Here is a 26,150-nt window from a genome sequence, read left to right on the forward strand (position 1 = left end):
AGGACAGGTCAGGCCCCCTCTCCTGGGGGGCAGGGGTGGTACAGAGCCCCCAGGAGACACAGCAGGACAGGTCAGGCCCCCTCCTTCTACCTGGGACCCTCTCCTGGCGGGCGGGAGCTCTGCGCCACCCCTGCCCTCCCAGGTGGCCCTGTGTCACGACGTGGGGAGGGGCCAGGGATCTGCTACACAGTGCCCTCAGGGCCAGCAGCCGGGACCACTTGTGAGGCTGGAGGGGCGGGGCTGGGACGCAGACCAGAGGAGGGGCTGATCTACATGTGCAGGGCGTCCTCCACGACCAGGAGTGGGCACAGGCATTGTCTGCAGAGCCAGCCAGCGGTGGCCCTGGAGACGGGGAGGGGGTGGCGGGGGGGGGGGGCTGCCTGGAGGCAATGCCCCCCCCAAGGAGCCAGGCAGGGAGGCGGGATCTGGGGGGGGGGTAGGGGAGGCACCAGCACCTTGCAGGGCTGTCTGAGCCCGGTACAGTCAGCTCAGGGACACCAATTAGAGACAGCAGGGGGCCGGGCCGGCAGCTGGGGAAGGGGAGGCAGGAGGCTGGTGTGGACAGTGCTGAGCCACGGTGGGGGCCATGGATACGCAGCCCCCCAGAGCCCCAGAGGGGGCAGGGTCCTGCTTCTCACAGCCTCACCCCCTCCGGCCTCGGGAGGGGGTCCCAGCTCCGGCCACCCCTGTACTGGGGAGGTGGGCGGGGCACCAGCCCTTCGAGGGAGAACGCTGGCCACGCCTCCAGGAAGCCCTGCAGGATTGCCCAAGGCCCCTGCTGGGGTTCGCCCAGTCCTGGGTGCCCTCTCCTTCTCCCCTCTTTGACTTAACTCCAGCACCTTGGAGCTCACTCCCCTCCCCAGTGCCCTGCTCTGGGGCCTGGGCCCAGCCGAGAGACCCTGGCTCTTGGGGCTTTAGGGAGGGAGGGGTCCCATCCATCCCCCCCCCAGCTTGGGGTTGGGCCAGGCCTTCTCGTGACGTGGCCGTGGGGACCCTGCGCTAAGGCAGCGCTGTGCCCCCTGCACCGTGACAAGTGAGTGACAGGCGTCACGTGGAGCAGCCATGTGCAGGAGCTACGCTGTGCGCACAGCACCCGCAGAAGAGAGATGGGAGACGCGGAGACCCCGGTGCGGGGAGGCTGGGAGACCCCGGTGGGGGGAGGCTGGGAGACCCTGGGTGCGGGGAGGCTGGGAGACCCCGGTGGGGGGGGACTGGGAGACCCCGGTCGGGGGAGAGACTGGGAGACCCTGGAGGGGGAGACTGGGAGACCCTGGGTGGGGGGAGAGACTGGGAGACCCTGGAGGGGGGGGAGACTGGGAGACCCTGGGTGGAGGGAGGCTGGGAGACCCTGGGTGGAGGGAGGCTGGAGACCCTGGGTGGGGGGACTGGGAGACCCTGGGCGGGGGGAGGCTAGGAGACCCTGGGTGGGGGAGACTGGGAGACCCTGGGGGGAGGAGGCTGGGAGACCCTGGGTGGGGGAGACTGGGAGACCCTGGGTGAGGGGAGGCTAGGAGACCCTGGGTGCGGGGGGACTGGGAGACCCTGGGTGCGGGGGGACTGGGAGACCCTGGAGGGGGGAGACTGGGAGACCCTGGAGGGGGACTGGGAGACCCTGGGGGGGGACTGGGAGACCCTGGGGGGGAGAAGCTGGGAGACCCTGGGTGGGGGGAGAGACTGGGAGACCCTGGGGGGGGACTGGGAGACCCTGGGGGGGAGAGGCTGGGAGACCCTGGGGGGGAGAGGCTGGGAGACCTTGTAGGGTAAGAGAGACAGGCACGGGCGCGCACAGTACGCACGGGAAGACACACGCGGGTCCCGCAGATGCGGGCGCTCACACACGGATACACGCGCAGAGACACCGGCGCACACCCACCCACGAGCACACACAGCTATGCGCGCGCGTGCGCAAGCCTCCTGCCAGCCTCGCTGCAGGTAAGGATTTTCTGTTTGATGAGAGAGAGGAGAGAGAGAGAGAGAGAGAGAGAGAGAGAGAGAGAGAGAGAGAGAGAGAGAAGGAGAGAGAGAGAGAGATCGTCCATCCGCTGGGTCACTCCCCAGATGGCCACAGCAGCTAGGGCTGGGCCAGGCGGAAGCCAGGAGCCGGGAGCTCCATCCGGGTCTCCCACGCAGGTGCAGGCCCCCCCCCCCGCACCTGATCCCTCGCTGCCGCCTCCCAGGGTGCAATGCGCATGCGCAGGGAGCTGGTGCACCGGCAGAGCCGCACCCGCACCTCGGCGCCCGCCTATCCAAGCTCCCGCCGGCGGGTCGCTCCTGGGCTGCTGTATGTGGGCCCCCCAGGCCGCCTGCCCCCCCCCGCAGGTGACGCTGAAACTGTGGATTTTTAAGAGTCCTTAAATTATAGACTTGTGACTGAAACCTGAGCTCTGGGAATCGCATAGGATGAAGACGGGCGCCAGGGGCACGTGACACCCCACCATTCCCCCCACCCCCCCGCCTCTGTGCGGTTTGAAATTCCTCACAGTCAGTTGGATTTACAGCTAAGATCTGGGGCCGGTGTCCTGGCACAGTGGGTTAAGCCGCAGCTTGTAATCCTGGGATCCTGTGTCGGGCGCTGGTTCGAGTCCCGGCTGCTCCACTTCCGATCCAGCTCCCCCCCCTAAATGCACCTGGAAAAGCAGTGGAGGATGGCCCGAGTGCCTGGGCCCCTGCACCCACGTGGGAGACCCGGATGGAGCTCCTGGCTCCTGCCTGACCCTTGAGGCCATCTGGGGTCGGAGTGAACCAGCAGGTGGACAATCTCCCCCTGTCTCTGTGTCTCTCCCTCTCTCTCTGTAACTCTGGCTTTCAACATAAGTGGACCAATCTTTTTTTTATATATATAAAGGGATAGTGAATGAATGAACCAATCAAATCTGTCCATTTGCTTGGACACACAGCTCGATGGGTCAACCATGAACAACCCCCTGGGTTGGGGCCAGGCTGAAGCCAGGAGCCAGGAGCTTCTTCCAGGTCTCCCACGCGGGTGCAGGGGCCCAGTACCTGGGCCGTCTGCTGCTGCTTTCCCAGGCCACAGCAGGGAGCTGGATCGGAAGTGGAGCAGCCGGGACTCCGTGGCGGGCTGGGATTTGCGGGGGCCCCATCCTGTCAACCTCCCGTCAGTGCCCCCTCGTGCCCTGGGTTCCCCGAGGACCCTGTGCTGGGAAGGGAGCTCAGAGCGGCTGGGCTCAGACCCTCGGGCCCCGCCTGGCTGCCCTGCCAGCTGCCGGGGCTGACCCGGGACCCTGTCTCTCCCCCGCGTCTCGGCCTCTCTCCATCTCCGCGTCCGGCCTTCTGTGTCTCTGTCTGCCCCCCCCACTCTGCTACCTGCCCCACCTGGCGCTCCCTCCCTCTCTCTCTCTCCCTCTCTCCCCCCCTTCTCACTCTCGCTCTCCCTCCCCCCCCCCTCGCTCTCTCGCTCTCTGCATCTCCCACATCTGCCTCCCTCCCGACCCTGGGCCCTGGGCCTGGGGCGCCGGCGGTGGCGGCAGGTGGTCAGAGCAGACGCCGGCTGGATCCTGATTAAATTTCCTCGCCTGCGCCTGCGCGGCGGAGCCCACACGTGCGCCGGGCAGCCCGGGGCCTCCGCTGGCTGCACATCGCCAGCCCCGCTCCGGGGTCAGCGGGCGGCCGCCTGCATGTTAACACCAGCACACCTGCCCGGTCCCTCCCCCACCCCCACCCGGGGAGCCGCAGGCACCTGCCCTGTTCCCAGGTAAAATCGTATTTAAAGACACAGAAGCAAAACCCATCAGGGCCGGCGCTGGGCACAGCGGTTGAAGACGCCGCCTGCGACACCCACGTGCCCGGGAGGACCGGGTCCAGTCCCGGCCGCTCCGCTCCTGATCGGGCTCCCGGCTGCGGCGCCGGGGAGGCAGCCGTGAGGGCCCCATGCTCGGGCCCCTGCACCCACGTGCGAGACCCAGATGCAGCTCCTGGCTCCTGGATTCAGCCAGGACCAGCCTTGGCCATTAGGCATTTGGGGAGTGAACCAGCCGATGGTGGGACCCCTCTCCCTCCCTCCCTCCCTCCCTCTCTCCCTTCCCCTCTCTCTCCCTTTGTCTCTCTCTCTCTCTCTCTCCCCCCTTCTGGCTGGAATAAACAGATTAAGAAAAAACCCCAAATACTTGCAAAAATGCAGGCATGGTCACACCCACAGATGGCAAACACACGGTACACGTGAAGGGACAGACGCACGTGCACACGGACGCCCTGGGAAAGCACACGCTGTCACACACGCTGTCGCACACACAGTCACCCAAACACGCATGCCCCACACGCCGAGGACCGCTCGGAAGGAGGCAGAGGCGGCTGTGACACGCGTGGCACGCACGTCCACACGCGTGTTTGCACACATCCAGCAGAGCCATTGCACCTGCTGTGGGCACCGCCCACCACCAGAGCGGCACACACGCGTGTGAACACGCACCCCGCACGCATGCCCAGTGCGTAACCCGTGCTGGAAAAATCCGCCCCGAGCAGGACCCTTGGCGTCCCCGCCCCCACACGTGGTCTCCCTGGTTTCGGGAGCGACACTGCCTGCCGCCTCCCTCCCCGCTGCCTGCCTTTGAGGCCCGGAATGTGGTCCCGCCCAGGGCTCTGCGCCCCCTCCCCCTGCCTCTGCAGACCCCGGCCCGGCCCGAGTTCGTCTTCTCAGCTCTGCCGCTCTGCCCCTCAGCCCTGACCTGAGCGCATCCAAACCCAAACTCGCCACCCATCCCTCTCCAAGCCCGCCCGGGACTGGGCCGGGGGTGGGGTGGGGGGCCGCTTCTTACCCCCTCCTCTGTTCCCGCCGCGAATCCATCTCCGCACGCCCCGCCCGGCATCAGAGCCTGGGCCTGTCAGCCACGCCCCCAGCCTTTGCCCCTCTCCGGCCTGGGCTACGCTGCCCTGTGCCTCAGTGCCTCTGCACACACGGTTGCGTCTCCCTGTCTCCCGGCTGCTCCACTTCCCATCCAGCTCTCTGCTGTGGCCTGGGAGAGCAGTGGACGATGGCCCAGGTCCTTGGGCCCCTGCACCTGCGTGGGAGACCTGGAAGAAGCTCCTGGCTCCTGGCTTTCATCTGGCCCAGTTCCGGCCATTGTGACTAGTCGAGCAGTGAACCATTGGATGGAAGACCTCTCTCTCTCTCTCTCTCTCTCTCTCTCTCTCTCTCTCTCTCCCCCCTCCCTGCCTCTCTGTAACTCTGCCTTTCAACTAAATCATTGATTTAGTTGAAAGGCACAGAGACACAGAGATCTTCCATCCGCTGCTTCCTCCCAAGTGACCGTCTGGGCCACACCGGAAGCCAGGAGCTCCATCGGGGTCTCCCACGCAGGTGGCGGGGGCCCCAGCACCCCGAGCCGTCATGGCTGCTTTCCCAGGCCGTCAGCAGGGAGCTGGATGGGAAGTGGAGCAGCCGGGACAGGACCCAGACCCCCTGATGCGGGATGGTGGTTGGTGCCATGCTGTGCCCAGTGCCCACCCGACAATTCTCCTTTGAAAATGGAAACGAAGGCCGTGGGGGGAGCTGGGCCGTGGGGGGACCTGGGCGGTGGGGGGACCTGGGCTGTAGGGGGACCTGGCCGTGGGGGGACCTGGGCTGTGGGGGACCTGGGCGGTGGGGGGACCTGGCCGTGGGGGGGACCTGGGCTGTGGGGGACCTGGGCGGTGGGGGGACCTGGGCCGTGGGGGGAGCTGGGCTTTGGGGGGAGCTGGGCGGTGGGGGGACCTGGCCGTGGGGGGACCTGGGCGGTGGGGGGACCTGAGCGGTGGGGGACCTGGGCGGTGGGGGACCTGGGCGGTGGGGGGACCTGGGCGGTGGGGGGAGCTGGGCAGTGGGGGGAGCTGGGCCGTGGGGGGCCCTGGGCTGTGGGGGGACATGTTCCGTGGGGGTACCTGGGCGGTGGGGGACCTGGGCGGTGGGGGGACCTGGGCGGTGGGGGAGCTGGGGCGGTGGGGGGACCTGGCCTGCTGAGTTGGAGCTGCCTGTGGGCGGAGACGCGGCCTCCGTCCTTGGCCGCTGGGGTAAGCATGGACCAGGGCTCGCTGGGCAGGCCGGCCGCAGCCCCCATGGCCCAGCTCCAGCGCCTGACTCCGGCATCCTAGCGTGCAGACTGGGAGGAGGCCGTGGTGGCCCATGTTCTGGGCCCTGCACCCACGTGGGAGACCCGGATGGAGCTCCCAGCTCCTGGCTTCAGCCTGGCCCGCCCTGGGGCTCTTCCTCTTCCTCTTCCTCTCTGCCAATGCAAACAAAGACACAACAGCCCGGGGTTCTGGCCTTGGGGGGACTTCTGACCCCAGGACGGTGCCTCGGGCCGGTTCCTGCTGAGATACCAGAGCCTAGCATGCAGATGGTGCCTAATAAATGCTGCTGGGAAGAATGAAAACGAGTGTGAGGCAATCAAATCCAAACCGGAAGAGCATCCCCAGCCCCCAGCCCCCAGGCCTCGGCGTCACAGGTGCGCCGGGGGCCACTCAAGGGGGGACAAGAGTGACACAGGCGCCATCACACTCAGCCATCCTCTGCGAGGCCTCCCTCCCTTGTGGCCCCTCCCGGCAAGCGGAGGGAGCTGAAACCTGAGCCGCACGTCTCCAGCTGGCCACAGGGACACCCAGACTGGCAGGTGCGCCCCGGGGCCGGCAGGGCTTATGACCAGGACGTGGTGGGAAATCTTACACTGGTGGGACCGGCCGGGGGCTCAGAGAGGCTCAGACGGCCGACAGCATCTAATCGGACACTTCAAAGAGCAGGAAGAGACCGTGTCCAAAGCTCCCAACACAAAGGACGGTGGGGTCGGTGTCTGGGCTGGCTGACGGGCGGGTGTGCTGGCTCCCTGCTGACCGTGGCCCCGCACGGAGGGGTCACACAGAGCCCCACCCCCACGCACAGACACCCCGTGTCCAACGAAAGCCAACCTGTTTTTAAAACGAGAAGGGAAGCCCCAAATCCCCTGGCGCCTCTCCGTCTCCTGGTTGTCACCGTGTCACTCACAGCCGCCCTGCAAAGCCGCCGTCTGGGCCGGTGCTGTGGCGCACGGGTGAGGCCACCCCTCGGGGGTCCTGTCCCAGCTTCCCGTTGATGCGCACCCCGGGGGGGTGGCGGTGCTGGGCCCCTGCACTACATGGGAGACCCGGATGGCGCTCCCAGCTCCAGCCTGGCCGTTGTGGGCATCTGGGGAGTGACCCAGCAGACGGGAGCCCTGCCCCTCTCTCTCTCTCTCTCTCTCTCTCTCTCTCTCTCTCTCTCTCTCTCTTTCTCTCTGCCTTTCAAACAATCGAAAACTTTTTAAAACTAAGGGCTTTTTTTTAAAAAAAAATTCCAAATTACAAACAAACAAAAAAAGAGTTACAAAGGACGTCACAGAAGCAGATGGCAAAATTGAAATATGGATAAGGCCCCGGATGACGACGCAGAACCCACGTCCAGTTTCGTGCGTGTGCTGCGCCTTGGTTATGCAAGGGAGCAGGCTGGCGCCCAGCCCCTCCCCAACCACACGAGGGGCAGGGGCTACAGCCGGGCGACAGGGTCCCACAGCTCTCCGTGGCGCCTTCTCCAAGCCGATGTGGACTGCTCGGGCCCTCCAGAGGTCCCAGGGATCCGCGGTTGCCGGGTGAAGGGGTGGGGTGCGAGGGGTCCCAGGACTCCACCAGAGCCCCAGGGGCTGGGGTTCGAGCCAACAGGGGAGGCTCGGGCCAGGAGCCCCCCTCACACCTCAGGGGCACCGGCTCCCGGTCCCCGCACGCCCTGGCAGGCAGCCCAAGGGCTGGGGCTCAGTACCTGGCGTGGGAGACCTGGACGCAGCTCCTGGCTCTGGGCCTCGTTGTGGGCATCTGGGAGCGAACCCGCGATGGGAGCGCGCGCTTGCTCTCTCTCTCTCTCTCTCTCTCTAATAACTTTTTAGAAGAATCTGAACTTGGAGCTTAGATAACGGATACCTGACTTGGCCCCTGCCCCCAGCCTCAGTTTCCCCATCTGTGAAATGGGCAGAACACCCACACCTGTTTCACGGGTCGGTCCATCCTCGGGGCCCAGCTCAGCCTCTGCCGGCACCTGCAGTGTGGCCAGGCCCCGGGGCCGCCGTGGTGGTGAGGATGGCGTGGGGCGGGGGGACACGGGGAGCCGTCAGCTCGCGGCCTGGTGGGCTTCCAGGGCCCGCGCGCGCCCGGGCTGTCCCCTGCTGCTGCCCACTGACACGTGCCTGTCACGCGTGCCCTGACCCCGCTGTGTTCCCCCACGTGGAGGTCCAGGCCGTGGGACTGGGGTGACGTGGGGAGGGGCGCCGGGGCCTGCAGGGAGCCAGCGCTCGCCTGGCCCTCGCCATCCCCCCTCGGCGCCTTCGGAGACCCCCGGCGCAGCCACTTCCCCCTGCGCGGCGGCGAGAGCACGCGCGGCGGCCGTTGCCCGGGCAACGCCGGGATGCCCAGCAACAAGTCCGCGGCGCGCGTCACGTGCCCGGCGCAGACCAATCCGAGGCCGCGCCGGGAAGCGGGTCAGCCCGGGCCAAAGTCCGCCTCCCGCCTGGTCCCCGCGCGGCGCGCGGCTCGGAGCTAATTACCGTAATTGCGGTGGGAAAGCGCCCGGGCGCGCGGGGGCTGGGCAGGCCCCGCCGGCCCGTGCAGGCAGGCCCGGGAAGCAAAGCGCTCAGTAGGCGCCTGCTGTGTGCACCTGCTGCGGGGGCGGGGCTCGGAGTATTTGCGGGGCGGGGCGGGGCGGGGCGGGGGTGGGGAACCCTGGCCTCCAGCTTGGTTGCGGGTTTGGGTGTTGATGGATTTCGCAGAACAGTTCCGTGGCTGTTTGCTGTGCGGAGCGCATGCCCCGCCCCTCCCCGGTTAACCTCCGCAAACACAGAGCCGCCCCCTCCGGCTCGCCCAAGCCAGCGCGAATGGCCCCGCAGCGGTCGAGGGCCTGCCTCAGTTTCTCCTCGGACAGCAACAAGGAGGTCCGGCTTTTGAGGGAGGTGGACGGAGAGGCTTGGCCCTGGGCGGACCCGGCCGACGGCAGCGGTGTGACCGCGGGGGGTCTCTCTGGGACAAACAGCAGGGTCAGAACACGAGTGGGCGGAGTCCTGAGGCTCTATCCAGGGGCTGCATAGGGAGCATTCAGTAGGCGCTTAATCAGCAGCAGCTGGGAGAGGCCGCGTGTGGAGCCCAAGCCCAGACCGACAATCCCTCCTTGATTTCTGACACGGTCAAGAGCACCTACTGTGTACTGGGTGTGAACACACAGGCTCCAAAGACAAAACTCTGCCGCTGACCACGGGCAGTGGCCTGGGATCTCCGTGGTCAGCGGGCCCTTTGTGGGCGTCGTCTAGGGTTTCCCATGATGGCTCCTGCACTGGGACAGCAGTGGGGGAGGGCAGCACTGGGGACTTTGTGTTCCCAAGGTGAGGTCAGCCCAGGACCCGCGGGTGGGGGGAGGCGGGGCTGCAGGAGCCGCCGTTGGTCCCGCGGGGAGCTGGAGACCAACCCGAGAACGTGGCCGCAAGCGAGGGCCCTGCGTTCCGAGGCTGCTGTGTGAGCTCAGGCAAGCGTCCCGACCTCTCTGTGTCCGCCTGCTTCTGTCCCAGAAATGGGGCGCAGAGCAGAGGCCTTGGGGACCGAATGCGAGTGTCAGGTGGGGCAGACGGAGCTGGCACGGAGCAGGGGCGCCAAATGCCAGCCGGCGTTGTCGTTTTGGCAGAGAGCGGATTTCTCGGAAGGACACCGTGAAGGTCGTCGACCAGCAGCGAAGCGGGGGCGGGGGGGGGCGCGCTCAGGACGGCCTGGGGGAGGGGCACATCCACCCAGTCACGGCCAGGGGCAGCCTGGGAGGATTCCCACGAGGGTGGGCGTGCGGTTGAGCCACTAGGATGCTGGTCAAGGCTCCTGACTCCAGCCAGGGCAGGACCCGGGGGGCAGCCATGAGGGCGCAGGTGGCTGGGTCCTGGCCATGTCCGTGGGAGGTCTGGGTCCAGCCCCGCCATCGTGGGCATCTGGGGAGTGACCCAGCGGATGGAAGACCTCTCTGTCTCTCTCTGTCTCTCTGGTCTCTCTGTCTCTCTCTGTGTCTCTCTGTCTCTGTCTCTCTCTCTGTGTCTCTGTGTCTCTCTGTGTCTCTGTCTCTCTGTGTCTCTGTGTCTCTGTCTCTCTGTGTCTCTCTGGTCTCTCTGTGTCTCTGTCTCTCTGTCTCTCTGTCTGTCTCTCTCTGTCTCTGTCTCTCTTTCTCTCTGGGGGAGGGGCAGGGAGGCGGAGTTGTGGCCAGGGCCAGAGGTGGCCGCCCTCCCTGCCCTCTGTGATAGGAGGGGGTCCCTCCATAGCCCCCCCCGGGGCCCCTGGGGAGAACATCTCCCCCTCTCTGAGCCTCCATGTGCGCATCCCAGAAATGGGCTCCACCAGGTGCTGTCGGCCGCGGCAGCACAGTGAGGTCATCCATTCACTCATCAGCCTGGGGGAGGCCACGATGGCCGACATGGCCAGGATTTGTTACAGAAGATTTACTTATTTATTTGAAAGGCAGAGTAACGGGGGGGGGGGACAGAGAGGGGTCCTCCTTCTGCTGGGTCGCTCCCCAGGTGGCCACGACAGCCAGGGCCGGGCCAGGCTGAGGCCAGGAGCCAGGAACTCATCCGGGTCTCCCACGCGGGTGCAGGGCCCAGGGATGTGGGCGTCACCGCTGCCTCCCAGACGCGCTCAGAGCAGCCGCTCAGGCCGGGGGCTCCGGGCCCTGAGGCCCGCAGGGGTCCAGCGGGCGGGGGAGCTTCCTTGGGCGCGCCCGGGGGTCTCTGGCGCAGGGCGGCCTGCGTGTGGTCCGGGCTGTGCGCGGTGCCTCGCGGTGCTGGGCCCCCGCGCCTCTGCTAATCTCCCCGGCGCGCCGCGGGCTCAGGTTTCGGGCCCACGCGGAGGAGCCCGGCCCCCTTAATCCTGAGGACCCTGGAAACTGTCCTCGCAGGTGGGGACAGCGGGGCCTGCGGAGGCCACCATCTGTGTCCTCCCGCCTCGCCAGGGCGGGGGGCGGGGCGGGGCAGTCGCTATGGCAACGGCGCGCGTGCCCCCCCCCCCCGCCCCGCTCGTCCTCACTGGTCCCTCTCGGTCCCGCGGCGGGGAGCTGTTAATTAGCGCTCGCGCCTGGCTCGTTAGTCCTCACGCGAGATTTGCGGCAACCCCAGCTCCCCGTCCCGGTCTCCAGGGACCCTGCGGACCGAGGCGGAGACAGCGAGGTCGAGGTGGGGGGGCCCTGTCCGCGAAGCTCCGAGTCCCAGCAAGAGAAAAACAAAACAAGCGAACAAGAACCGCCCGCTCGGGGTGTTCCAGAAGGCGGAATGGAATCCCAGGGTCTTACAAGGGGGGAGCGGCCAGCCCTGTTGGAGTGGCCCCCAGACCCAAGGCGGGCAGGAGCGGGGGAGGGGCGAGGGTGAGGAAGTTGCGCACTCCTCAGGTGGCTGAGGGACCCTGGCTCCTGGGGCCTGTGTGGTGGAGGCTGGGAGGCCGGCACCCACGTCAGAGTCGCGGCTGCTGGTGCGCCCGGGGGGCAGCAGGTGATGGCTCAAGGGCTTGGGCCCCCGTCCCGCGCCTGGGGGACCTGGAAGGAGCTCCCGCGTCCCAGGCTCCAGCCAAGCCCCGTCCCTGCCACCGGAGGCCCTTGGGTGCGCGGTGGTGGTGCTGGTGGGGGGAGCTCTCTGTCTCTGTCTCGCCTCTCACTCCGTCTCTCAAATAAAAAAAAAGAAAATTTAAGGAGCAATGCAGAATGGCACAGGCCCGTCAGGGGCGTGGGGTCGCATGCCCATGCAAACGCCCGTGGGCGCAGCTCTGTCGTGGCCTCGTTAGTAAGCGCCAAGCGCTGTGGCCGTTCCTGAACCCAACGTCCCTGACCAATCGCACGTCTGAGCCGCCGTGGTCCTTCCACACCGCGGAGTACGGCCTCGTGGTCCACGGCAGCTGAGTCCACGGCGCTCGGCCACGTGGACGGGTCACAGCCAGGCGCGGGAAGCCGCGCGCTGCACACTTGCTTTGCAGGGGTTTCCGGGACGTGTGGAGCCGCGGGCTCGGGGGCCAGGCCAGCAGGTGCGCAGGGCGAGGGGTGGGGGCACGGGGCAACCTGGGGGCGGTGGAGCCATTCTGCCCTTCGAGGACGGCGCTGTGGGTTTGCCAATGTCTACAGAGGATTGTACCCGAGGTCTTGAACATTGCTGTGCGTGTAAACTGCCTCCATACACCTGGCTATGCAAACCTTTCTTTAAAAAAGACTTATTCTATGTATTTGAGAGAGAGAAGGGGAGAGAGAGGGAGGGAGGAAGGGGGGAGAGGGAGGAGGGAGGGAGGGAGGCAGGGAGAGAGAGGGAAAGAGAGAGAGAGGGAGGGAGGGAGAGAGGGAGGGAGAGAGAGAGGAAGAAGAGGGAGGGAGAGGGGGGGAGAGGGAGAGGGAGGAGGGAGGGAAGGAGGGAGGGAGGGAGGGAGAGAGGGAGAGAGAGAGAGAGAGAGAGAGAGAGAGAGAGAGAGATCTTCCATCCGCTGGTTCATTCCCCAAATGTCAGGGCTGCCAGGAGCCAGGAACTCCCTCCAAGTCTCCCACGTGGGGATCTAGGACCCAGACACTGGAGCCGGCACCCACTGCCCCCCCCACCCCCCGCACATCAGCAGGGAGCTGGATTGGAAGCGGAGCAGCCGGGACTCGACCCGGCATCACAGGCGGCGGCTGTACCTGCTATGTCACAACATCACCCAAAATATTATTAAAAAAAAAACAAAACAAACAAACAAACAAACAAAAAAAAAACAGGGAAAGAAACTCAGCCCAGCCGCGGGCAGCGTCCCCGTCTGCTCCCCTCTGCTCCCCTCTGCTCCTCTGGGTCTGCCAAGCCGGAGCTGGCCCCCAAGTGGGAGGCGGCGTCCAGGAGAGATCGGGTTCTCAGGTGGGCGCCTGTGGGCCGGGACCTCGACCGTGACCCTGCAGGGGCCCACTCTGTCAGCACTCCCAGGCCTCGGCACCCACACCCCTGCCCCTGCCTGCACTCTTCCCCGTTGCAGGACGCCGCCCTCAGTTTGGCTGTTACCACCTTGATGGATTCTGGGTGGTGTTCTGGAAGCTCCCCCCCCCGACAGGCCCCACGGTGGGGCAGGAGCCCCTGTGTTGTCGCCAGCACCAAGTCCTGGCCAACTTCACTGCCTCATCCCTAAAGCCCAAGTCGGTTATGCAAGCACTCGCGTGTGTTCCCCCACCCCCAGGGCCCGGTGGGATAAAAGTGTGCTGGGCCCGTCAGTGGACTGAATCTCAGAAAGCAACAGGGACCTCGCAAGGCCCGGGCGCTACTTCTCGGGCTGTGCCAGGCCGTCTTGGAGCCTCAAGCATTGGGGCAGAAAATCAGGAAGCTGATCCCGGCTCAGACTTGGGGAGCGAACCAGCAGATGGACGATTCTCCCTGCTCGCTCTCTCCCCCCTCTCCCTGTCTCCCTCCTTCTCTCTCTCTCTCCCTCTCTCCCTCTCCCTCTCCCTCTTTCTCTCTCTCCCCTCTCTCCCTGTCTCCCTCCTTCTCTCTCTCTCTCCCTCTCCCTCCTTCTCTCTCCCCCTCTCTCCCTCTCCCTCCTTCTCCCTCTCTCCCTCTCCCTCTCTTCCTCTCCCTCCTTCTCTATCTCCCCCTCTCTCCCTGTCTCCCTCTCTCTCTCTCTCCCTCTCCCTCCTTCTCTCTCCCCCTCTCTCCCTGTCTCTCTCCCTCCTTCTCTCTCTCTATCTCCCTCTCTCTCCCTCTCTCTCTCCTTGTCTGTCACTCTGTCTTTTAAATGCATAAATAAATCTTTTTTAAAAAAAGGTGCAGTTTGGGCCCCGCCTCTGGCCCAGACTCCTCTGCGCCCTCCGTTCACGCAACCTCAGGTTTCCTACGTGGATCTGGTAGTCTCTGTCTCCCCTCAAACAGCAGCTCCCGGCTTCCTGTTCCCTGATCCAGCCACAGCACTAACTGGGGAGTTTTGGAGCCACCTGGACACGCGGGGACGGGGCGGGAATTGATCCAAGTGTAGAGACTCTTTGGGGACCAAAATGAAAACCTCCAGCCCAGCTTTGGGCAGGTGCCAGACTTTTATCCTGAAGCGGAGGCCACAACCTATGAGGTAATCTTTGGAGCTTCATTCGAGGCAGAGCCCCATTGGCCGGCCGGGGAGGCCCCTCCCAGGCTTCCCGCAGCCCCACCTCCCCAGGAGCCCATAAAAGCGCACGGCTCCTCGCCTCGGCAGCCGCGGGACACCTGCTTCAGCTACTGGACCCGGCGCAGGTGAGACTCCCAGGCTGCCTGGGAGGGAGGGAGGGGTGGTCTGAGGGCCGGAGGGTCCGGGGGAGGGGGAGGCTGGCCGAACGTCTTCCCAGAAAGTGACCGAGACGGTGAAGTCCACGGGAAGAGGAGATCCCTGGAGCGGCTACCCGGGAGTGAGTACCTGGTAGGGGCAGGCGCAAGGTCCAGGTGCGACGTTCCGTGCCCTCCCCTTGGCCATTCTGTAGCTCCTTAGGAAGAGGGGTGGGGGACCGGGGAGGGAGGTCGGAGGGAGGAGGCGGGTTAGCTGGAGAAGGGGTGGGGGGTCGTTGTTTTCAGCACCAGAGCCCCGGACAGCTCCGCGCCGACCACCGATCGCTTCAGCACCGGGCGGCGGACAGCGCCCGCATCCCGACAGCGCCCGGCGGGTCCGGGGCGGATCCCGGGACCCCGGGCTGGATCCCCTCGGTAGCCTGAGGGGCCTGTGACCCCGATTCGCGGGGGAGGAGCAGGGGAGAGGATGGTCGGAGGCGCCCGCGCCTCAGGAAAGGGTTTTTAAACAAAGCGCATTATTTTCTAGATAAAAGTCGGATGGGAGATTGGCAGGTTGTGGGAGAGCAGGCGCCTGCCGGAATGACACGACCAGACCTCTGGGGGGAAGCCTGTGTCACGTGTTCCGTACCCGCGCTGTCACGGCCGACCCCCGGGGCTCCATCCGGGGCAGAGAAACCACTCGTGAGCCCAGCCAGGAAGCAGGAAGCCGGCCCCACGCCAGCCCAAGCCCCAGTCCCCGGTCTGCTGCGCCCGGGTGGGAGGCGGTTGTCCTGGAGACCGGAGCCTTCTCCTTCCGGAGGAGCCGGGGCGCTCAGAGGCCGGGGGGCCAGATGTTCCCGCTCGGCTGGCCAGGGGAGGGGGGGCTGGGCCGCAGGGCGCCGGGCGCTGAAGATGGCCGGACCGCCGTGGTCTGGTGCTGTGTGGAAGACTAGTGATTTTGTTGTCCTGGAATAGCTCGGCAACAAGTCACAGCCAGCCTCACAGCGCCGACTCCGCTCGCCAATGCCTGGTTCCCCCCCACCACACGCACGGGAGGCGCCCATCCTACCCGCGGGGGGAGGGGAGGTGCAGGCAGGGGCAGGGGAGGGACTCCCACCTGGGCGGGCTCCCGGGGACCCTGCCACCCTGACGCCGCCCCCACGCCGGGCAGGGCCTGCCTCCTCCAGGAGTCAGCGAGGCCTCCCCTCTGCCCGGGTCACCTCCGTGGGCCACTCAGGGGACGGCTGTGACACCACGCGAGGTCGTGCGTGGCGTGCGCTGCCCCTCCCCCTCCCTTCTCGCCCAAGCCTCACTGCCCCCCCCCGGGGGGGCAAACTTCCCTGTGGCCTCCCCTCTGGTCCTGGGATAGCAGGTGTGGGCTCGCTGGCCTGCTCCCTGAGGGCCAAAACGAAGTGGGCATCCGAGGGCCCGGCACACAGCAGGTGCTCACTGCGTGTCTGTGGAATCAACAAAGGGCCACGGAATAATAAACCAGTACGTCCCCCTTGGCACCTGAATGAAGTGATGGCTTCCATACGCCCCCACGCGGGCACACACACACACACACACACACAGCCTTGTCGCCCGCAGGTGTTTATGGGGGCGAGTAATTAAATTTGTGGGCACTCAAGGGCCAGCAGCTAATAGCCCCGGGGAGAGCCGCTGTGTTTAATTAGCAATTCTGAGGCATCGACTTCTCATTACCTCGGGCGCCTGCACCTCCCTCCTCAGCCAGACACGCGGAATCCTGGCCTCTCCTGGCGGGGGGCTGCCTGGGGAGACCCGGCCGCGGAGGGCTCTGGGCTGGGCAAGTCTCACGGAGGGAGATCCCTGGTCTATTCAGAGCCGCGCTCGGGGTGCAGCCAAAGGCAAGATAAGGCTCTTCGGGTCCCCCACGTGAAAGGAGACTCAGCCCTGGGGTGCGCGATCACCCCCCAACCAATGGTTTCTAAGTGAACACGAGACCCCACCCCAACCCCGGCAGGCTCCTCCCCCTCGCTGCCCATCCGCGGAGAAGCCCCGCCCATCACCCCCAAGGTGCCGCCCATTCCGCAGGCACCCGCCCTGTCACCAGCCTTCCTCGGCTCCCCGGGCTGCCGGCCTGCGTGCCCTGAGCCCCTCACAGGTCCCCGCACCCCTGCACACGCACGCACACACGGGCACACACGCGTGTGCTTGCACAGCGCCAGGTCTTCGCGGACCACGGAGCTGACCACGCCCCCTCTCCAGCCCCCGACCTTGACCCTTTCCAAGGCCCCCACAGACTGTGGGGGGGACGCGCCTGCTCGGGTCCAGCGCCCCTCACTCCCCCGCGGCTCCCGGCCTCTCTGTGCGGCCTGGGGGCGGCGCAGGCCCCGGCTTTGCATTTTCCAAAGCTGCCCCCGCAAGTCTTCCAAGTGCGTTTGGGAGACAGACTGGGCTCCCACGCGCTGGTCCACTCCCCTGATAAACAGGCAGGGTCGGGCCAGAAAGAACCCCGGGCCCCAGGCGCTCGTCTGGTTCCCCCGTGTGGGGTTGGGGACCCGGGCGCCTGAGCCGTCTCTGCCGGGCCCCGGGGTGCACGGGACCCGGGAACTTTGGGAGTGGGGCAGGCAGGGCTGGAACCGGAGCACAGCACGGGACACACATTTAAAAAGGGGACATCGGCAATGTTCTACAACCAGCACCCGCTTCTACTTCCAGAAGCTTCCGGAATGTTCTACCACCCCATTCCCACTAAGCAATGGCTCCCTGCCCTCCTCTTCCCCAGCCCCGGGGACCACGCATCGCGTTCCTGCCCCTGGGGAGTCCCCTGGGCTGGGCGCGTCCTGCCAGTGGGGCCCCACGCGGAGTGGCCGTTTGTGTCTGCGTCTCTCCCTGACCGTGATGCCCTCAGGGGTCCCTCCATGCGGGAGCAGCCTCCAAGCCTCGCCCCTGTCCCTGGCTGCTCCACTCCACGGCGTGTGGCGACCGTATTTTGTCTATGGCCGGCACTGTTTGCAAAGCTTGGATACGGCTCCTCCTTTGAGGAAGGGACTGTGTTTGTACCCATTTTACAGAAGAGGAAACTGAGGCCCAGAGGCGTTCAAGCAAGAGTCTCAGGTCGCAAAGTCGGTGGGTGGCAGAGTCAGGCGGTCTGTGGCCAGGGCGCGAGGTCAGACCCCTCCCTTGGGTCCCTAGTGGCTGGGTGTTGAGAGACAGGGTGCTCACCGCGGTGGGACCCTCTGCCATCTTCCTGGGCCAGGAGACTGTGGTCCAGACGGGCCGGGGCCTGGGGTCGCCCACGGTCCCCGGCAGGGCATCCACGGAGCCCTGGGACGGGACTGGGGCAGGGGATCAAGGCAGCAGCTGGGGTCTCAGTGGGGGAAACCCTGGGGGTCCCCCATGCCTGCTCGGCCCCCAGGGAGCCGCCTTCAGGGTTTCGTGGGGAGAGAGGCGGTCCGGTTCCGAGGCTGCGTCCTCCGTGGGCCTCGGGCCTCCTGGCTCCTCCCAGAGGGGCCAGCGCCTCCATGGGGCCCTCTGCGGGGCCCGGCTGGGTTGCCATGACAACCGCAGGCCGCAGGGCCGGGAGGGGACGGCCATGACCTGCCGGGACCCACCTTGGCCTTGAGGTTCTGCCCACGCCCCTCCTCCTCCGGTCTGATCACGGGAGCCCGGCCAGTGGCCAGGCCGGGCCAGAGCGGGCAGCCGGGCGCTGGGCACTGCCCCTCTGCTGCGGCTGCGTGGGCCAAGGGCCCGGGCTCGGCCCTGCCCGGTGCGGACGGACGGCGGGGGCCCGGACCCACAGAAGCAGTGGTGACAGCCCCGGTGGTGGGCCCCCGCCACCCGCGTGGGGGCCCCCACGCAGCCCCTGGCTCCCGGCTCCCGCCTGGCCCAGCCCTGGCTGTTGCGGCCATTTGGGGAGTGACCCAGCAGATAAAGACCTCTCTGTCTCTCCCGCTGCCTCTCAAATAAATAATAAAATCTTTAAAAAAAGAAAAAAACCAAAAAACCCAGAACGCTCCTGAGCCCCGGGCCCTGCGGACGTCCCGGGGTGACCAGGACGCGCAGGCCCCCTCTGCGGACGGCGGGCACCGGCCCAGACCCACGCCGCGCCCCCCCCCCGCCCTGGCCCCGCTGTCGGCTCGCTGCAGGGTCCCTGGGGAGGCGCCCCGGGGCGCGGGGGTCCCTGGGCGGCCTTGGCCGCCGCTCCCCGCCCCTCCCGTCTAGCCTCGTCCTCCCGGACCCTGGGCCGGGCCTCGGCCGCCCTTGGCCACCCTGGGTTCTGGCGAAAGGCGCTGTTTGTCCGCTCCGGGGTCTCCGCTGTCCCCCGGCCCCTGTTCCCATCCTCGTCCGCGCCTGGTCCGTCCTTTTCTCTATTTTTTCCCCTCCATGTAGAACCCTCTGGAAGCCCCCGCCCCCGCCCCGTGGGGCCGCGCAGGTGGCCCGGCCGTGGCCCCGCATCCGCCGCGGCGTTTAGGGCGCGGGAAGCCGCTAAGGACGCCCCGCGGCGCGCACCTGGCGGGCGGCCCGGGCTGTGCCCGCGCATGGCCACCGCGCGTTTGCCGGCCTCGCAGCCGCTCCGCAGGTGGGGGCCCGCGTGCGTGCGTGAGTGCGGGGGCCCGAGCCGGGCGGGCTTCGTTCCCGGCGCCCCTTACGGGGGGTGGGGGTGGGGCAGGGGATCCAGGCCGAGGACTCCGCAGGGAACAGGACGCGCAGGGCGCTGAGGCTGCGCCAGGGCCCTCGCACCCGCCCCCCCGCCAAGTCCAAACCGCAGGAGGCGGAGAAAAAAAAATAAAAATAAATTCATAAAAACCAGCAAGCTGGGGGGGGGGGGGTCGCTGTGTTCAGAACAAGCAAATCCTGGGGGTCCCGAGCGGATTCCTGGCTGCCACGGGGGGGGGGGCGTCTATGGGGCCTTGGAATGTTCCAGAACAAGGGTGAACCCACCAGCGCGAGCGGATCCTTCTCTGTAGCCAAAGGAGTCTTTCAGTGTGTTTCCAGACTTTTTAAAAAGTCCCCTTTGCGTTAAAAACATTGTATTTCTTTATTTGGAAGGGGGAGAGAGAGAGGGAGGGAGAGGGAGGGAGAGGGAGGGAGAGAGGGAGAGAGGGAGAGAGAGGGAGAGAGGGGGAAAGAGAGGGAGAGAGAGGGAGAGAGAGAGAGGGAGGGAGAGGAAGCGAGGGTGAGGGAGGGAGGGAGAGGGAGAGAGAGAAGGAGGGGGAGGGAGAGGGAGAAGGAGGGGGAGGGAGAGGGAGAAGGAGGGGGAGGGAGAGGGAGAATGGATCCTCCCTCCGCTGGGTCCCTCCCCAGATGCCTGCCTCGCAGGGGCTGCGCCAGGCTGGAGCCAGGAGCCGGGAGCTGCGCCCAAGGGTGCAGGGCCCCCCCCGGGGGGCTCCCACGCGGGTCAGGGCCCCAGCACTTGGGCCGTCGCCCGCCGCTCCCGCAGGCGCCTTAGCAGGGAGCGCGGAGGGACGTGGAGCAGCGGGACTCGAACCCGAGCCCAGGCGGCACTGAGCTCACTCGGGGAGCGCAGAGCCCGGCGCCCTTCCCTGCGCCCTGCGCCGTGCGTGGGCGTCGGCCGGGCCTGGGGGGCCCCCCCGGAACCCCGCCTGGCCGCAGGCTGGTCCTCCCAGCAGGTGTGCAGGCGGTGGAGGCACCTGAGGCCACGCAGCCGAGGGACAGGCGCACGCGTGACTCCCGAGTCCGCCCAGAGCCCAGCGGGGTCCGAGCAGCACGGGAAGGCTTCCTGGAGGAGGAAGACCCCCGCTGCGGTGTCCACGCCCAGCCCCCACGGGAAGCTCCGCCCCCATTTCCTTCTGCTGCTGGCGGAGCTCTGGCTGCGCCGCGCCGTTACGGATTTGCATCCACACCCCCTGTGTCCACGCGGACCCACGTGGCCAGCCCTGGGGTCGTGGCCGCCGTGGGGTGGAGGCTGGGGGCGGCGATTCTGACAAGGGGTCCTAGGGCGCCCCTGCGCCGTGCTCTCTGCCCATGGGACCCACGGCGGCCTCGCAGGTGCCCCGAGCCAGCCAAGGGTTCGCCCTCCGAACCTGAGCCCCGGGGTGTCAATCACCCGGGGTGTCAATCACCCGGGGAACGGGACACAGGGACCCACGGCGGCGGCAGCCTCGCGGGAGACGCCGCACGGGCGCCCTCTGCTGGACGACTCGGGGAATTCCCGGGGAGCCGCGAGGCCGCGCATGCGCCCCGCAGGCCTGCCCCTTAGGTGTTTGCAAATGCCTGGCGCGCCTGGGTCGAGCCCCAGCTGGGGGACAGCGGCGAGGGCGCCCCGGCACGCGCGTGCGGGACCCGGGGCAGCTCCTGGTTGCAGCCTGGCCCCGCAGGCCATTTCAGGGGCGGGGAACCAGCAGGTCTGCTGCTTGCACGGGGCAGGGGCCTGCAAAGGCCATGTTTCACCCATCGATTAAAACAATTTAAAAAACCACGCGTATCCGTGTCCACGGAAGCTCCACGCGCACGCTGGGGCCCACGCACAGAATCCAGAGGCCGAAGAAATTCGGACGTGTGCGAGGAGAATGAACGACAGAACGAATGATTGAGGAGGTCGCGGGCGATAAGATTGACCCTTACCGCCACCTGTCCTCGCCCCTGCCCGCGCCTCCGCCTCTCGCGCGTGCCCCCTGCCGGTCAGCGGCGGCACTACACTAAGCCGGAATTAGATGCGACCGCGCGCGCCCGCCCCCGCCCCCTGATTGGCTTCGAGCGCTCGCGATGCCTTTCGGGAAATGTAGTCCGTTGAGGCCCACGCCTCCTCTCCCTTTAGGCTCCGACCCAGTCAGTGCCAGCCCCAGGAAGTACGTCAGCCCATTTCCCTGGGTCCCACGAGACTCCGCGTGTGGCCTGGTACTACGGGAATCGCCACCTCCGAGGCCGTGGGTCGCGACGGAACGGCAGGTCCCAGCATGCTCCGCGCTGGCGGCGAGCGGAGCCTGCCCCGCAGCCTCCTGGGAAGTGTAGTCTTCTTTCAAGCCCCTTCCCCGGGCCGCGAAGGCGCGAGGACTCCACTTCCCAGCATGCTGCGGCGCGCCCGGTCGCGGCGGCCATTTTGTCCCGCCCGAGGGGGCGCCGCTAAGATGGCGGCGGCGCGGGGCACGGTGAAGGTTGCGGGCCGCCCGCGCGGGCGCGCCTAGCCCGCCGCGTGCCCGCGCCCCGCGGCGGCCGGCCCATGGCCCCGCGCGGGCCCCGCCGACCATGGACCTGCACACGGCCGTGTACAACGCCGCCCGCGACGGCAAGCTGCAGCTGCTGCAGAAGCTCCTGGGCGGCCGCAGCCCGGAGGAGCTGGACGAGCTGACCGGCGAGGTGGCGGGCGGGGGCACGCCGCTGCTGATCGCCGCGCGCCACGGCCACCTGGCCGTCGTGGAGTACCTGGTGGACCGGTGCGGCGCGAGCGTGGAGGCCGGCGGCGCGGTGCACTTCGACGGCGAGACCATCGAGGGCGCGCCGCCGCTCTGGGCCGCGTCGGCCGCCGGGCACCTGGACGTGGTGCGCAGCCTGCTGCGGCGCGGGGCGTCGGTGAACCGCACCACGCGCACCAACTCCACGCCGCTGCGCGCCGCCTGCTTCGACGGCCACCTGGACGTGGTGCGCTACCTGGTGGGCGAGCACCAGGCCGACCTGGAGGTGGCCAACCGGCACGGCCACACGTGCCTGATGATCTCCTGCTACAAGGGCCACGGCGACATCGCGCGCTACCTGCTGGAGCGCGGCGCGCAGGTGAACCGGCGGAGCGCCAAGGGCAACACGGCGCTGCACGACTGCGCCGAGTCCGGCAGCCTGGAGATCCTGCAGCTGCTGCTCGGGCGCCACGCGCGCATGGAACGCGACGGCTACGGCATGACGCCGCTGCTGGCCGCCAGCGTGACCGGCCACACCAACATCGTGGAGTACCTGATCGAGCCGCAGCCGCGCGCCCCGGAGGCCGCCCCGGAGGAGGAGGCGGCGCCCGGCGAGCCCCCGGCCGAGCGCTGCTGCCCCGCCAGCCTCGAGGCGGCCGTGGAGGCGCTGGAGCTGCTGGGGGCCACCTACGTGGACAAGAAGCGGGACCTGCTGGGCGCGCTGCGCCACTGGCGCCGCGCCCTGGAGCTGCGGCGGCGCGGCGGCGCCCTGCTGGCCCGGCCCGAGCCCGCGCGCCGCGTGCCCGCCTACGGCGGCTCGCGCGAGGCCAGCTCGCCCGAGGAGCTGGACGCGCTCATCCGCGACCCGGACGCCATGCGCACGCAGGCGCTCATGGTGCGGGAGCGCATCCTGGGCCCGGCGCACCCGGACACGTCCTACTACATCCGCTACCGCGGCGCCGTCTACGCGGACGCGGGCGACTTCGCGCGCTGCCTGCGCCTCTGGAAGTACGCGCTGGACATGCAGCTGCGCCACCTGGAGCCGCTCAGCCCCATGACGGCCAGCAGCCTGCTGTCCTTCGCCGAGCTCTTCGCCTACGTGCTGCAGGAGCGCGGCGGCGGCGGCGGCGGCGGCGGCGGCGCGGCGGCGGCGGGCGCGCGCATCGGCGCGGCCGACCTGCTGGGCGTGCTGGCCAAGGGCGTGCGCGAGGTGGAGCGCGCGCAGCAGCAGGCGCGCGCGCCCGGCGACGCGGCGCCGCTCGGCAAGGCGCTGGCCGTGCTGCTGCACCTGCTGCACCTGCTGGAGCAGCTCGAGTGCGCGCCGGGCCAGGAGCACGCCAAGCGCCAGGCCGTGTACCGCCTGCTGCGCGCCGCGCCGCGCGGCCGCCACGGCTTCACGCCGCTGCACATGGCCGTGGACCGCGACACCACGCACGTGGGCCGCTACCCCGTGGGCCGCTTCCCGTCGCTGCCCGTGCTGCGCCTGCTGCTGGCCTGCGGCGCCGACCCCGACAGCCGCGACTTCGACAACGACACGCCGCTGCACGTGGCCGCGCGCAACGGCTGCCCGGCCGCCATGCGCGTGCTCCTGGAGGCCGGCGCGCACGTGGACGCCACCAACGCCTTCGGGAAGGCGGCGTGCGAGCTGCTGGACGCGCGGCTGCTGGCCACGGGCGCCGTGCAGCCCTTCCAGCACGTGACGCTGCAGTGCCTGGCGGCGCGCGCGCTCGGCCGCGCCAAGCTGCCCTACAAGGGCCGGCTGCCCGAGGACCTGGAGGCCTTCGTGGAGCTGCACTGAGCGCGCGCCTGCGCCGGCCCCGCCCCAGTGGGCGTGGCCGCGCGGCGCCTCCCCCTCGGCTCCCTGACCTCGCGGCGGGCGTGGCCTGCGCTGCCTCCGCCCAACCCTTGAGGTGGGCGTGGCTGCACGTTTTGCGTGGCCTCGTGGTGGGCGTGGCCACCGCTGCCTTCGCCCCTCGGCCGCCCGCACTTGCCCTGACCTCATGGTGGGCGTGGCCTATGCTACCTTCGCCCCCAGCCGCCCCACCTTGGGTGGGCGTGGTCGCACTTGCTCTCTGACTCGCGGTGGGCGTGGCCTGCGCTGCCTTCGCCCAACCCTTGAGGTGGGCGTGGCTGCACGGTTTGCGTGACCTCGTGGTGGGAGTGGCCACCACTGCCTTAGCCCGTCAGCCGCCTGCACGTTCCCTGACCTCATGGTGGGCGTGGCCTATGCTGCCTTCTCCCCCAGCCGTCCCACCTTGGGTGGGCGTGGCCTCACCTTTTCCCAGACCTCACGGTGGGCGTGGCCACGCTGCCTTTGCCCCCCAGCTGCCTCACCCTTGCAGTGGGCGGGGCCGTGCAGTGCCTTCCAGGCCTCCCCACCCTTGGGTGGGCGTGGTCGCACTTTCCCCTGACCTCACGGCGGGCGTGGCCTATGCTGCCTTCTCCAAGCCTCCCCGCCCTTGGATGGGCGTGGCCGCACGTTTGCCCGCCCTCCAGGTGGCTGGGCCAGCGTGGGCGTGGCCGCGCGCTGCCCCTCCCCCGGCCGCCACGTGTGGGTTTGCAGTGTCCTTAGGAATTATTTATTGAGTTATTTATCGAGTTATTTATCGGCAGGTCGGGGGCTCCCCTCGCTGTCATCACGGAATGTGCGCTTCCGGTCCCGACGCTGACGTCATTAAAGGGATCTGCGGAGTTGCCTGCGGTGTCCTTGGCGCGCGGGGGCGAGGGGCGCATGGGGAATGACCCAGCGCATGGGAGCCGTCCCCCTGTAGGAAGTGTGGGGCGGGTCCGGGGTGAGCATGTGGAGTGACCCAGCGCATGGGAGCCGCCCCCCATAAGAAGTGGGGGGTGGGGGCGGGGTGAGGCGCCCCGCGTGCACGTGAGCGGGACGCGCGGCCTGGCCTCCCGCGAGCCGCTGCGGGGCCCGACGTCCACTTCCTGTCCCCCGGTGACAGCGGGGGGCCGTCCCTGTCCCCGGCTCAGTCCGCGGAACCCAGCCCCGACGGGTGCGGTCAGCGTCCCTGCGGGGGAGGCCGGGCTGGGGTCCCGGCCCGCGCTGGGCCCTGTGCGCGCCCCGAGCCAGCCCGGGGCCAGCGCGCGTGGCCCCTGCGGGCTGACCATCCGAGCGGCGGCCGGACGCATGCCCCTGGCCAGCAGGCTCCCAGTGCCTCTGCCCGGAGCCTCCCGAAAGCCACGCGAAGAGGACCCACGCTGGGCTGCGCGGAGCCTCGGGGTCCACGGCCTCCGCTGACCGCGCGGGCCGTGCCAGGGCAGCCACCTGAGCCCTGTTTACGCGGGGCTCGGCCTGGCGCGGGCTAAAGATAGCAGTGCCCCGGGCGCCGGCTTCCTGCCCACGCTGGCCCTGGGCTGGCCCTGGATGGGGCGTGTGAGACCCCACCCCCACCCGCACACACCCGCCTCAGGATCAGATGTCGCCTCCCCCAGGAAGCCTTCCAGGACCCGCCCCAGCAGCGCCTGGCCCGGACACCTGCTGTGCCCGGCCTACCCCGGGCCCTTGGAAACCTTGACGGAAAAGGATCCCACGAGGAATTCGGGGGAGGTGCAAACAAATTTTAAACCTACGCATGATGTTTTCAATGACGCACTTCCGATGAACTTTGGGGAGAGCCCTGGTGTGCGTGGTCTCCGTCCACGGAGCCCGGGGCCACCCACCGGTGCCTTCCCCACTGCCAGGGCCCGGCTCGGTCTCTCCTTCCGCGGTTGTTGAATGACCAAGTGAACTCGCTCAGGAGGCGCGACTCTGATTACAGTTGATGTGGGTTAGGGTGGACGTTAACTTGTCCGGGCTATTTAAAGAAACATTGAGCACCACGTGGGGGGGGGGGGCGCGCACAGTCCCGGTGACGGATCCACCCCCGGGCCCTGGGCGGTGTGTGTGTGGGGGGTGCTGTCTGCCCAGCCTGAAACCAGCTCCTGCATACAGTAGGCGCTCAGTACCCATTCGGCAACCAAAGGACAAACCAGAGGCTGAGGAAGTGGGGCGTTGACAGCAGGTTTGAGCCTTCACTACAACTTGCACATTTATTGAGCGCCTGCTGTGTACCATGGAGGGGGCCACAGGGGAGTCTGGGGGTAGGGCGGCCCCTGCACAGCCCTGGGTGGGTGGAGGAGCAGCCGGGGGCCCTGGGCAGGGGGCAGTGAGAGGCCCCAAGGCCGTCAGGGACCCCAAACTTGGGGATCTGAGACAAGAACCCCGGGGGTCCACTCCGGAGCTGACCCTGCAGGGAAGAGAAGCCCAGCCCCGCCCCCGCGCGGGTGCCCTGCCTTCCAGAAAGTTCTCGTCTGCAGGAGTGGGCGGGCCCCCTGCTGAGTGACTTTCCGTTGCCGTGGAGACCGCAGAGTCCCTGGCGAACCGAACGGTCAGTTTCAATGTCAAGGCCACCTCTGGCGCAGCCCAGCCGCCTGGCAGGCCCAGGGGCGGCCGGCGCTTCTAGGAAGAGACCCGGCGCTGGCCCCTTGCCCGGTCACCGCTGCCCGCACACCTCGGGGCCAGGTGGGCCCCGCCGCTCCACCGCGCCCCGGCTTGTTCGTTTGTGAATCTGCCCGTCAGGCGCCCACGCGCGGGACGGGACTTCACAGAGCT

General features: G+C 68.0%; 1 protein-coding gene and 2 long non-coding RNA genes across 3 annotated transcripts; 2 read left to right on the forward strand and 1 right to left on the reverse strand.

Annotated features, from left to right (window-relative positions):
- The first annotated feature begins 14,179 nt into the window (after window positions 1–14,179).
- Window positions 14,180–15,737, forward strand: LOC149121389 (uncharacterized). The gene is made up of 2 exons (XR_016222799.1): window positions 14,180–14,219; window positions 14,776–15,737. It is a non-coding gene; the product is annotated as an uncharacterized LOC149121389 (long non-coding RNA).
- A 5,519-nt stretch (window positions 15,738–21,256) lies between these two features.
- On the forward strand, window positions 21,257–24,238 carry FEM1A (fem-1 homolog A). Its single transcript, XM_089316140.1, has 2 exons — window positions 21,257–23,629; window positions 23,668–24,238. Exon 1 carries the CDS (start codon window positions 21,402–21,404, stop codon window positions 23,343–23,345), a length of 1,944 nt encoding a protein of 647 aa, XP_089172266.1. The 5' UTR covers window positions 21,257–21,401; the 3' UTR covers window positions 23,346–23,629; window positions 23,668–24,238.
- On the reverse strand, window positions 24,104–25,334 carry LOC149121390 (uncharacterized). Its single transcript, XR_016223096.1, has 2 exons — window positions 25,130–25,334; window positions 24,104–24,312 (listed from the first exon to the last, which is right to left on the reverse strand). It is a non-coding gene; the product is annotated as an uncharacterized LOC149121390 (long non-coding RNA).
- Between the last annotated feature and the right edge of the window lie 816 nt (window positions 25,335–26,150).

This window comes from Oryctolagus cuniculus, chromosome 16 (genome assembly GCF_051225735.1).
Source record: "Oryctolagus cuniculus isolate XC-2025 breed Fujian yellow rabbit chromosome 16, ASM5122573v1, whole genome shotgun sequence".
NCBI lineage: Eukaryota > Metazoa > Chordata > Mammalia > Lagomorpha > Leporidae > Oryctolagus > Oryctolagus cuniculus.